The 13,679-nt window shown below is 28.2% G+C and overlaps 1 protein-coding gene across 8 annotated transcripts in view; it reads right to left on the bottom strand.

The window, feature by feature from the left end:
* The window catches only part of LOC129971466 (RNA-binding protein Musashi homolog Rbp6-like), a 573,575-nt gene that overhangs the window by 529,039 nt on the left and 30,857 nt on the right, over window positions 1-13,679 (bottom strand). For all 8 annotated transcript variants that reach the window (XM_056085255.1, XM_056085256.1, XM_056085258.1 and 5 more), the window contains exons 2-3: window positions 11,939-11,979; window positions 5,855-5,936 (exon numbers count right to left, since the gene is read on the bottom strand). In XM_056085255.1, coding sequence (XP_055941230.1) covers window positions 5,855-5,936; window positions 11,939-11,979 — 123 coding nt within the window. The remainder of the gene's footprint in view (window positions 1-5,854; window positions 5,937-11,938; window positions 11,980-13,679) is intronic.

Here is a 13,679-nt window from a genome sequence, read left to right as displayed (position 1 = left end):
AGAAAATGTCTGAATGAGCCTGGGAATAACGTCTGATGCAACAAATTCATCATGTTTCTGTCGATAAAATCGAAGAGCATCGGGCTAGGTTTGAAATTTTCAACGGATGTAATTGATGGCAGTTCTTGCTGTAAACACAGTTAACGATCTCTTAATGCGACGAGCTTCTTTATCTGGGGTAGACTGAACAGTGACTAATCATATAAATGTATCCGAAATCCATAACACTGGTATTTATATATATATATATTTATATGGAGAGACTTTTAGCATTATTCTTGAATGAGGCGATCGAGCAAATAAAAGTTTGATAAAAATTGCAATGTTTTTCAGCGCTTTTAAGCATATGTTTCAGTAAGACTTTGAGATTTCGATTTGATTATTTTTTAAATCCTAAGGTATCCGACTAGGTTGAAAAAATGCTTTTTCCAAAAAAATGTTTTTTTTTAAATGATCTAAAAGTAATTCTAAAACAGATTTTGTTTTTAATATATATGTAAGATAGAACTATAGATACAGTAGTTTCAATAATATACAACAAATAAAAATGAAATCAGAAACAGTGGTACTTTTAACTGAAAATAAGTGATTCATTTTATTTTTACCATGGAGCCGTAATAATATTTTGGAGCATACTCAGTATATTCAGCCATAGTATGCTTATTTTTGGCATTTTTATTAAAAAAGCGTGAAAAGTACATTTGTTTCCAGCGCATTTGGATGAGCAAGTACAATATCTAAACGCATTTTCTGAAGAATGAATATTTCACTGTGATTGATTCACGGAAAACGTGATATCTCAAAATCAATTCAATAAAATCTCATGAAATTTGCTATGCATGTATCTAAAACCTTTGAAGGTGTGACAGACCGCGGATTTTAAGGTGGCTTCATTTAGATATGTTTTACAGACACTTTAAGTTCAAAACATAGACAAATTTTGACAAAAAATTTATTAACGCCAACTTCTAATGCTCATAAAATTTTTATTTATTAAAATATTTCTTATCTTGTGGTCTGTTACATTTTATGTAATTTGAGAAAGTGTAATAAAAATTTAAAATTTTCATTATTTTTTTTTAACTAGCAGTTTTTCCATTATTTTTTAAAACTTTTTTTAACCCTTTCTAGGGTTGTGAGAAGTATGCTTCCCACCAAATTTATCAATCTTTGTATGAAATTATGTAGGTTCGCATAAGTTCTGACAAATTTTTTTAGTAAGTCAGAAACTTAGATGCTTCAGTTCTTTATCTCAGACAAAATGATGTGCCTTGATTTGTTACTTAATTATTAATTAACCAAATTAATTAATTAATCAAATTAAATTTTTCTAATAAGCTAAATGAATCACTTTTCTTATTCTAATTTCAACCTAAAAATATTTTAACATAATATGACTAATATGATTTTTCAAGTTCGTTTTAGCTATTTGGAACAATAAAAAAATATTTATATATCATTTTTTTAAAAATTTGCCTAGTCGGATACCTTAAGCGTCATAAACTTTCTTTGTTAACTAAAAAAAAATCTAAAGCAATTTTACAATTTGAATAAAAAAAAGGACTGAAATTTCAACTATTGTTGCCAACGGATTCTAAAATCCTCCGTGCTTTTGCGCATGCGTTAGGGTTTAATTTGGCTATATTTGGGATGAGTTTAATTCGACAAAATAAGGGTGAGAGAAAAGATGAAAGGAGGAGATGTTTACATTGAACAATAAAATAAATTCTGGAAATGCGCACATTCTTCCTCATCTCACTCCTTAGTGAGACAGAATCGACGAAAAGTGGTCGGTTTAGGATACTGAAACGAAAGTATCTAACCATGGTGTTATCAAGTCATCGTGTTTATAAAAACAGACAGACAGACATAATTCCGAAATTCGGAATCCGAAAAGTCTGAGGCGAAGAAATTCACTAAATTTTCAAGTTCGTAATGTACTTTATTAATACTTCCAAGCACAAAAAGGTAAAAATACTTTTAAAATTCCCCTTTCCCTAATATTAGACAAGTAGTGCTAAACATAATTAACTCAGGCCATTTATTCAGCATGATTGTCGTTGCTATCACTTTGAAGACAAAAAAGTTTACCGACATTTCGCTGAACACTTAGTGGTTCATTGACTGTTGAGCAGTAGCAGGCTACTTACCCAGCAGGCTCGAGCCTACCACATCGAACTAATCTAAAATAGCTTACTTATCTCCGTTGCCGTGAATTATGGCTTGTATCTGACCCATTTAACGATAGTTCTTGCATACAGTGGGGTGGTTTTATTTAGCCGGGTCCAAAATAGCGGGGCTAATGTGAGATATTAACTTAAGTAATGGCATCATTGTTTGAGCAGGAAGCTGCAGGAGAGGGTAGAAGAAACAAAATGGTGCACTTTTGAAGGCCTTTTTGCTCGAGAAATAGCAGTTTTGTGTCTAACTAACTGGATATTTTCTTTGAACGGTATTTATGAGTATGATGTGTTGAAAAATTGAGTGCAGTTTTTCGAGGTTTTAAAAGATTTATAATTAGATCCTGCTTTGAACCTGCAATGTCTGGGTTGGCTTCTGACTAGATGTTTATTTATACTAGTTAGGCAAATTAAATAAACAAATAAAAGAATGAGATAGTAAAGAAAGGTTGTTTGTGAGTCGCGACGTATTCACCAGAATAGAACTGGGAGAAATAATTTTCTGAACGTAGAATTAATACAGTTGGGGGGAGGGGGGGATAAGTTTACAAGCAGACGGAACAAAAACAAATTGAATATCCTTTACGTCAAGATCGTTCGTTGCTAAAAGCTGGTTGGTGCATTGTTATCTTGTTACTAAGTTGCCAGACTTTTAAAACAAAACCTTGTTTTTGAAGCAAGTACTATTATTTAGTCCTACTATTCAGTTGTTATTTCAGCAATTTCTGTCGATATTCGGTTGAAAATAATAACATACTTAGAATACAGCAGAATGCCTACCATAATGCAAGTAAAAAAATTGCAAATTAATAAAATTTTCCGTAATTTAAAATTTGTAACCTTCTTTAGACATCGAAATAAACTAGTTTAGAAATTTAAAATTGTATAGTTTCAATTTAATTTGTTTATTTACCAATATAAAAAATAAATTTAAATATTACGACAAATTGATAAAAAAAAGCATGTTGTTTGTAAATAGTAAATATCAGATCTTAAACAATTGTTCAATTTAATGATACATTTTTCTATTAAGCAAAACATCAATTTAAAAATTATTAGAATTAAAAATATCCGACGCTTTTCTTAAATACAGAACATTTTTTATTATGAATAGTTACTTTAATTATAAAAAGAGAAATGTTTTTTCTTCTCAATAATTAATTATAAAAATTCTCTAATTAAAAAAAACTGGAAAATTTTTTAAAGAAGAAAAAATATGCTGTATAGTATTGAATAGTTGCAAATTGATTCTTTGTATATTATTTTATTTGCAATAATAATCTACAATAATTTATTTTTTTTTGTAATTTTCAGAAAATATTCAAAGACATAATAAAAAAAGCTAGCTTAAAATTTAAAATAATAATCTCTTTATTAAGTATTTTATTTCACAGCGCTTAAAATATATGCTCACGTAAGATAGAAGCAATACTGAAATTTGGAGTTCGTGAAGCTATTCTTAGTAAGACCAAAGAGATAAGAGATCAAATTTACACAGTATACTTAAGCAATCAATTGTAGTGTACCACAGATTCTTATGAGGAACAAAATAACCACAAAAAAGAATTCACTATTTATTGTTGCAGTATAGTAAAGTTCGTTGAGGAATTATTTATTTAAAGAATTACAAACATTATGTTTATGAAAAACAAGAGTGTCACTGTAATTCTTTTTTTTTTTAAATTCCTAATCTGAGATTTATAAAGTGCATATTTTCGGCTTTATTTACAATTTTTTCGTTTGTTGCGAGAATCGTTTTTGTTTGCTGTGCATATAAAAAGGCACCTGAACATATAATACCATCGATTTCTTATTTATACAATCGCCAAGTACATTTGGCAGTTATTTCAAGAGCCAAATTCAAACTACTTCTGGCTTCTGTACAGAAACAATTGTATTATTTGACTTTTTTTAATATCCAATACTCTATTTTTATTAAGCTATTCAAGTGATTAATTAGAACAAAGATAAGAACAAAAATTTACACTCAGTTCGGATATTTAATAGGAAAAGTTGTAGTAAGAAATTTTTAGATAAGGTTTATATATTGGCAAGAAAAGCGATAACAAAGCAATTACGGCAACCATTTCGGAAAATGAGGTTAATATTTTAGATAAGCTCCCATGGACAAAGAACATGCACCAGGGAAAAAGAAATGCTTCATGTTTTACAAACGATGCATTCTAAATGAAATTATATTATTTTCAACACTTTCTTCAGTCGTATTAATTTACGAGGAAAAAAAGTCTTATGGACATTAACGTCTCCAAATAGCTTTCTGCATATTAGAAGCCTTTCACTAAAAAACATTACACCTGAAGTCGAAATGGCATGAAGGATATTCGAGTTCGAGTGTTCTTAACACTTTCAACGCTACCGGTGAGATATCTCGTTTTTCATATACTTCCATTTACAAGTTTCTGTGGGCTAAAAATATACCAATTATCCCTTATACCAATTTGAAAAAAGTAAATTTATTTTTCAGATATATATTAGAAAGTTCAACCTATCTAAACTGGCATAAGAGACAGATTTTTAGCCCACAGAAACCTGCAAGTGGAAGTATCTGAAAAACGAGATATCTCGTAGGTAGCGCTGAAAGTGTTAAATAAAAGAAACAAAAACTCGTGCAAATTAAAAGAGAGAGTTTCGATTACTTAGCGAATTTCACTTTTATCTATTTTAAAATATAAAATTAAGTGGATCTGACATTAAAAAAAGGAGAGACAAAAAAGCTTTAAAAGTTTATATGCTTGAGAGAAAAAATGTTTAAATATATTTATTGCGCAAGAGCTGCTATTCGCGCTGTCTTTGCAACAACAACAACAAAAAAAATCTCGAGTTTATTTAGGAGTTTTTTTCTTCTATTTTCATTAATTTTTTAATGATATAATATAGTTAGATTAGTTTTCTATTAAAAATAATGAACATCTGTATTAGTTGACACTCGTTTAGTCAGACGACTCTGAGACATCCATAAACAATTAAAAAAAAGTTACTGGAAAAAAAGGAAGAACCACATTAGAAATTTTTTGGTTGAGCCAACCGCCGCTGAAAGCACTAAAATCGAATTAAAATGACAATAATAGAAAAAATGAAAATTAAGATTAAAAAAATCAGTCTAGACACCATTTTTTATCTAACCTCAAATGAATTCTAATAATTATCTGGAATAACTTCGATGGGAAATTTCGAAATGGTCATTCGATTTAATGCGAAAGTTTCCGAGTATGTTTTGCAATTTTTACTATACGATTCACAACCGCTGACTGGTATGCACATCATTAAGCATTCTCCTTCTAAATTCTTAAGATGTGAATTCATATTATCAGTAGATCATTAAATTCTTTTTTTTTTATCATACTTAACTTTGTTTCATAAAATTAATTAAATTTTATTTCATATTTTTCTAAAGAAAAAAAAATTTTAATTCTAAAACATTTTTACATTCTAAACATTAATTCTTCTAAAACATTTTTTTAAATCATAAGATTTTAAAAATAATTTTATGACACTAATTTTTATGAGGGAAGTAGAATTTTGCAATTTAAAAAAATGCTTATCTCTCTTTGAATGTACATTTTTTTATTCAAAAAAAAAATCTTTAATTTTATCGATTCGGTATAATTTGTATCGATTATTATAAAACGATAAGAAATCATTAAAGTACTCACCGAGATCGTCTGGTTGTGGGGTCCTTCATGACCATCACTTCTGTGATCTCCCCAAATTTACTAAAGTACTCCCTGAGTCCCTCTGTAAAACACAAAACGCAAACGATTAATATTTCATTGTAATAATAAATATAAATAAAAAAAATCTACAGTGCAATGCTTATATTATTTCATATTTCATAATTTACCATATCAGGAATTATAACCCTTTTTAAACCTTTGTATTATAATATAACCCCTTATAACCCTTTGTATTATAATATAAGTATACATATATGTATGGTTTTGTACTGTGGTGAAAGCTTATAAGCCAGTCAACAGTTACGCTATTCGGGCAATTGCTTTTGTATTGTGGTCATGTTAATGGGCTGCGAACCATGAGGTCCCAGGTTCTATCCTCGCCCATATCAATTCGCCACAGTACTATAACCGATGTGAATCATTTCGTTTGAGATTGTGTGCTATTGAAATGCGAAATAGATTAATAAGCGAAATGGTTATGATACAACTCGTCAAGATACGTTTTCTTTTTTTTTGGGGGGGGGGTTACACTACTCATTTCAGTATTATTTACAGAACCAGCACCAACTAATGATCAGTACTGCCGTCAGTATGCACTCCAAATTAAGAAGGCGGGGCTATACTACTCATTTCAGTATTATTTACAGAGCCAACACCAACTAATGATCAGTACTGCTGTCACTATGCATTGCAAATTAAGAGGGGGTGGCTATACTATTCATTTCAGTATTATTTATAGAGCCAACACCAGCTAATAATCAGTACTGCTGTCACTATGCACTCCAAATTAAGAGGGCGGGGCTATACTACTCATTTCAGTATTATTTACAGAGCCAGCACCAACTAATGATCAGTACTGCTGTCAGTATGTACTCCAAATTAAGAGGGCGAGGCTATACTACTCATTTCAGTATTATTTACAGAACCAACACCAACTAATGATCAGTATTGCTGTCACTATGCATTATAAATTAAGAAGTGAGAGGGATATACTACTTATTTCAGTATTATTTACAGAACCAACACCAACTAATGATCAGGTCTGTTGTCACTATGCACTCCGAATTAAGAGGGAGGAGAGAGACAGAAAGAAGGAATATATATATATATATATATATATATATATATATATATATATATATATATATATATATATATATATATATATTAAAATGCTAAAAGGAGTCTCAATTTACATTAATTTAAATCTTCTGTATAAAATATTTACAACTAAATATAATGTAATACACCATTGGTGGTACATATGCCAAAAATTGAAAAATCTCAAATTAAAATAATCAATGTTACAGTTATATTACAAAAAAAAAAAAGTGTACGTAAATATAGAATCATAAATTTTTCTATTTGTTCAACGCAAATTTACGATCTTTTTTACTATTAGTAATAATGGAATACAATTTTTTATTTAGAACATGAGTTGAAAAACATAAATCTCCCATGTGCTTATTCTAGATTCATGTTAACAGTTTTTATTGACTTCTAAATTTTTCCATAAATTTCGTTACTCTTGGGAGATATTATAATGTATCGGGTTTTCACAGGCATATTCTAATTGTTTTATTTTTCAAAAAAAAAACAACCTTAAATTAAAAAAATATGTTTATGCCGTTGTTACTTATAAATATTCCATAATCGAAATTTCGATACTCCAGATAACCAAAAACTCAAAAATGTGGTAAACATTGTATTCAGTTTAATACTGTAAATTAAAAAACAATGATTTAAAAATATTGAAAATCTGTTTGAAATTACTGATCAATTATTTTATAATCTACTTTCAAAAATTCAGCTTTTTATTGCCCTTACTTTTTTTTTTTAAATTTAAGCGAATCCATTAATACAGTTAAAGAAATTATTTTTTACATACATCAGAACATCAGTTATGCAAGCAAACAATCATTTTAAGCGAACTTTCGAAACTTTCACTAGAATCGAATAATTGATAATAATGATTTTGCTTACAGGGCTCTCGGTTAATATCTCGCACAACGTATTAATGTGAAAGACAGGCAAAACGAACAATAACAATAATCCTATTTTAAGCAACTTCTAATTAATTTTCGCCAACTTCCCTGGCAGCAAGAAAGGAGAAATATTTGGCGAGCAGAATTGATATTTGGATTTGACTTAATTAATCTAGTCGGTGACGGGTTCGTAGAATATCAATTATGTTGTTGTTGGTTTCAGCAGATGCTTATAAATACGAGGCATTTGTATATTATTTATTTGTAGAAATTGGATCGAGCAGAAGTTTGGAATAATCGAATGAAATTTATATATGTTTGTCTGTGTATGTGTGATTCTGAATTAAAGTACGTTCATGCTCTGAAAGGTAACTAAAATGTTTATTAACTTCCAGATAAATATTTTTAATTATAATTTATTTCCTATTTGTTAAATTTATGTATATTTTTTTAACTGTAATATAAGTTTGAAGTGTAGCTATAACAGTTTTCAATTTTTAAAATAGTATGAATTTTATTTTTTAATTATTATTGACGAAAAAGATGGCAAGTCTCGGATGGACGATTGTAATATTAATTGAATTTATGTTTATTATATATGAAATAAATTTAATTAATTCATATATATATATATATATATATATATATATATATATATATATATATATATATATATATATATATATATATATATATATATATATATATATATACTTTTGTGCTCTGAAACTTATATATATATATATATATATATATATATATATATATATATATATATATATATATATATATATATATATATATATATATATATATATATATATATATATATATATATATATATATATATATATATATATATATATATATATATATATATGCGCGTGTGTTTGTGTATGTGTTAAACACGATTTAAGAAGTAATCGTTAAGTTCTTTAACAATTTTAATTCTCCATCAATTTAAATATATATATATATAAGAGAGAGAGAGAGAGTGAAACATATATTATTTCATTGTTATTATTGAAATGAATGACTTGAATTTAGAATTAAATAAAATAATATTAATGATTTTACACTTATTTCTATTGACTTTATTAAAAGATAAATATAATATTTATAATTTCAAAATAATTGTATTTATTAGAAAATAATTGTATTGTTTAGAAAAAGCTAATAAATGTTTTAGATGCTGAATTTATGGTCCAATGAACGTTTGTGCTCTATAAATTGTTAATTATAAAATGCACTGCCAAAATTATTACTAATACAAAGGTGTGGAATTTTTTCCAAATGGTTTAGTTAATTTTTTAAATGAACTTCACTTGAAAAAATTTTTAGTACGGAGGAATATAAATTCAGAATAAATAAATGATAAAAAAATAACTTTTTGGTTTCGAATTTAAGTTCTGTTATATTTAATTTACGTACGCTCTGCATCAAAAGATGCTTGTATAAGTATTTTTTTCTTGAACTTATGATCTTCTCTGTCTAAAAATGGAATAAAATTCTTTGCTTTTTATATTTCTATACAATGATTAATGATTTTTTAAAGCACAAATTTGTGACATTTTGCGATTTTTTTTTAGATTTTTAACAGAAATATTTGGCATGGAAAGAGTTTTTACAAAATTTGAAATCCCCCCCTCCAAAAAGTTAATTATTATTTTATTTTATTTATTTATTTTGTTTATTTTTATACATTTATTAAAAGTTTTTTATTATTATTTTAAAATTTCATTTATTTTTAAAGTTAATTTTTATTTTCTGGGTTATTTTGTTCAAAAAAAAAATGGAAGAAAGCATACAGATTACATAAAAGGAGTCCCTATAACGAAATCTGGTTGTTTAAAAAACAATTAATCTTTGCAAGTTTCATTTAACTAGCACTTAGTTGTTTTCCTGAATTCAGAGAACCGAAAAGGATTCAATGGCTTTGTTTCCCAAGCACCTGTTGCATATGCTAAGAAACGGTACTGGCAAAGATGACAACACAGTGCTCCCATTCTTTTCTGAGATTAAGATGGATGATATTCAAATGAGACGCTCGCAGAGATTGAAGATTTCATACGGCATTCCCCACCACCGACGTCAGTGTCTTACAAAAACTTCCAGAAAAGCATACGTCATTGCCGAGAACAAAGCCAGCCATTGAGGGATTTGGCAGAAAACAGAGTTTCCCCTCCAAAAAACAAAGCCAAACAAGAAAAGAAATAATTGAAACAAAAAGTTCACTGAGTGATTCTCAGCACATTCATTTAAGTAATCAGCAGGTAAAACACAAAAAACAAAAGCCAGATAAACTGAAGAACGGATCTGACAATTTTCCACGAAATGGCTCAAAGACGTTCTACGAAGGCATTGTCACAAGATGTTGAAACAATATCTTTTAAAGACAGCCCCAGTATTTTGCACTTTAAACAGCTAATGGGAAGTTTTAAAACAAAATTATTATTTGTTGAAACTCACGAAATGGCGGGTGGTAACCAAGGGAAAAAAGAAAAGATAAGCCACCAGTATTTGTATGGGACACATGAAAAATTGCCGCCAAACGGCTTCCATGAGCCAAGTTGCTGAAAAGCAAAAAAAGCAAAAACAGGAGGAAAAGCGGGATATGACAGACGCTGTCAGGATGAGAAAGCAGTTCCACCTGAACTTGGAAGTTGCCCAAAGCTTCTTCAGACTTCACTGACAGATCTTCAACCGAATACACAAGGTGTTTCAAGGTAAGAAGCATAAGACTTTTAACGGCTCGGCGACATTCTACTCTACGAGAAGATCGGAAAGAAAGAAGGGGAAAAAAAAACAAGAAAAAAGAAAAGAAAAAATACCAACTATAAGAACTTTTCCCTTGCCGCTTTGTTTGTTCGTTAAATGTGAAATCTACAGGGGAGGTCTATAATTTGGGAAGGCACAAGAGGTGTCCTACATGTTCTACATTCCAATCTAGTGGTTTATCTTAAAATTGGTTGCTGGTAATAACATACAGCTGTTGTAGACAAAGACAGCTCACGTTGGAAAAATTTCAGGATGAGTTTCACATTTTATTTTCGCCTCATGTGCAAAACCCAAAGGTTGATCAAGAAAAGCATCTGTCAAGTTCAATTTAAAAGTTAAAGAACAAGTCAGAACTTTATTATTCTGCGTAAGTAAAACGTTATTGTTGAGCACCTCAGAGCTTTTTTTTTTTTATTATTCTGCGTCAGTGGATTGTTTTTCTTTTTTTTTTTTGACATCTAAAAATAAACTTTTAGGATTTGTTTATATTAAGAAACTATTATGCAGCATTTGGAAAAGAAAAAAGAAATATTCTATTTTAAAAACGAATGAATAAAAGAAATTCGCCTGTTGATTCCCTAGTTGTTTTTATTTTAGTAATTGACAGCTAATTAATAATTCATAAAAAATGTACCCAAGAAAAATATTTTAACTTTTCTATTATAGAAAAATGTCTGTTTTTTATATTAAAAAATATTTACTTATTTATTCTTTCTTTAGCAAATTAACTTTACTACTTGATCTAAAAATTAATATTTTGTACGCACCATAAGGATTTCAAAAGTAATTTAATATTTTAAGCGTAAAAATATTTAATATAGATATTATACAAGTGGTTACCAATAGTTCGACTTAACAATGTTCGGCAAACACATTACATTAATTTTTTTTCATTGCCAATAATAAACATTCTATAGTGATTATTTTCAATGTTTTCAGATATAATGTGACCGGAAACTCATTTAATTTATTCATGTATCATTTGCAATTATTTTAGAAAATTAACTCTTTTATTGTTTCAAAGAATAAAACTTATTCCAGAACTCGTCACACATTAAAATTCTGTACCATATGCATTATTCTGAACTTTTTAAATACCAAAAAGTTTTTTTTTAATCAATTTTCCATGTATGTTATATCAACCGATTAAATTATTTGACAATTTCGTCGAAATGTAAACACCAATATAACCAAAAAAGAGTATAAAACAAACATCTGAAAATTAGATTAAATACTCCTTATCATTCTACAACAACTCAGCGACGATAAAATACAAGAAACAGTCAAATAATTTACTTACCAGGTGCCGTTTGCCAACTCAGCCCGCCGACGAACATTTTTCTGCAGGAAATGACATGAAAAAGAAAAGAAAAGAAAAAGGTACTATTAGTATAAACTCTTCCAAAAACTTTTCGACTGTGCTTTATAAAAATGTTCCCCCTTCACAACAGCTTAATCCTAAGGATTACGATGCCAATCACTAACGTTATAATCGATAAAAGGCGTAAACAAAAGCAAAGCAACAAAGAGCCAAGTTCTTTAGATACTTACTGCTGCCACTTACAAAAATAATAATAATGATAAAAAAAAAATCGTTAGATGACGGGAAAAGTGAAGGTTTGAGAAGAAAGGAGATTGAAGCGGGGTAAATTGATCGCAACTTTTAAACAATCCACTTCATTTATAAATAAACATAGTAGACTGGTTGTTGTCTGTTAACATTCTTTAATTATAGCGGTAGAAAATGCTAAAAGGATTGACAGGGGTAGTGTATCTTTCAGGCTTCTGCTGTTTCGCAGATGGCAAATGCAGAAATCACGAACGCAGGGTTCGCACGCATACTGTTCATTGTTCGCCATAATTGTTTTCAAAACAATATTAAGTCAAAATGAATGTACTGAGGAGAAAGAATAGTCTTTATTTTTGTACTTCTTAGAATTAATACATTATATGCCCGTTACTGGCAATTAATATTTTGTCGAGGTTCACTTGGATAACAAGTGAGATGCGATTTTGAGTTTTTCAAAATAAAATTTGACTTATTACTTTACTTAGACCGAAAATAAATGAATAGACGAAATATTTAAAATGGTCATATGACCTATAAAAAAATCGTCAAAATCTAATTTTAAAAAAAATGAAAAAACGTTAAAATGCATTGAAAATAAAATTTTGCGCTAATTAAATTTATTAAATCCTTTACTTACCTTAACAGTGTTTTTTCTCCCAAAAATAACGCATAAAAATAGCAACTAATATAAATTAAAGCTTACGTTTAATATTTATATACTTCATAATTTAATTTATTTTTATTACTATTTTAACATATCAAACAAATAGCAATACAATAAAATATAGTCGAATTAAAAATGTTACATAAAAGTATATGTTTATAATAACAAATCGAATTAAATTTAGCATGCATTTTCAACAACATTTTTCATTGAAGTTATGATTAATGTATTGATAGTAAAAACTAACATATTTACTATTAATGCATTAGTTTTATTATTATATTTATTTATTCTCTTTTTATTAAAATTTATTAATTATAATTTTTAAATCGATTAGAATCTAGTTTATATTTTAATTAATAAAAATTTATTTATAATCAAAAATGAAACAAGAGCTTTTAAGCTTGGAAATTTACTAAAATAAGAGTTGTAAAATGCAATAATAATAAATGCACAAACAATGGAAAGTTTTTACATTTAAAAGAAGAGCTCTTATTACTGTTTTACAATAAAATTAAATATATCTCTAACTAAACCCAAATATCCACATTAAATATCCGAAATTCTACTACGCAAACTTTACTATTGTAACAAAATTAAATCTACTCTTTTATACGAAAAAGATCACGCACTTAACTAGAGCAGCATCATGCAAATTCATACCAAATTTCTCTTTTCCACATTTTTGTATAAAAAAAGGAAAGCAAAAACATAAGAGCACCTGTGAAAAATTTATTATTTCTCATTCATAAGCAGAGCCCTAGGCGAACACCCCGAAAACGCGAGCACAGTTGCAAATTAAGTTAA

This window comes from Argiope bruennichi, chromosome 6, assembly GCF_947563725.1.
Source record: "Argiope bruennichi chromosome 6, qqArgBrue1.1, whole genome shotgun sequence".
Lineage (NCBI taxonomy): Eukaryota > Metazoa > Arthropoda > Arachnida > Araneae > Araneidae > Argiope > Argiope bruennichi.
This window is presented reverse-complemented; position numbering and strand designations above follow the sequence as displayed.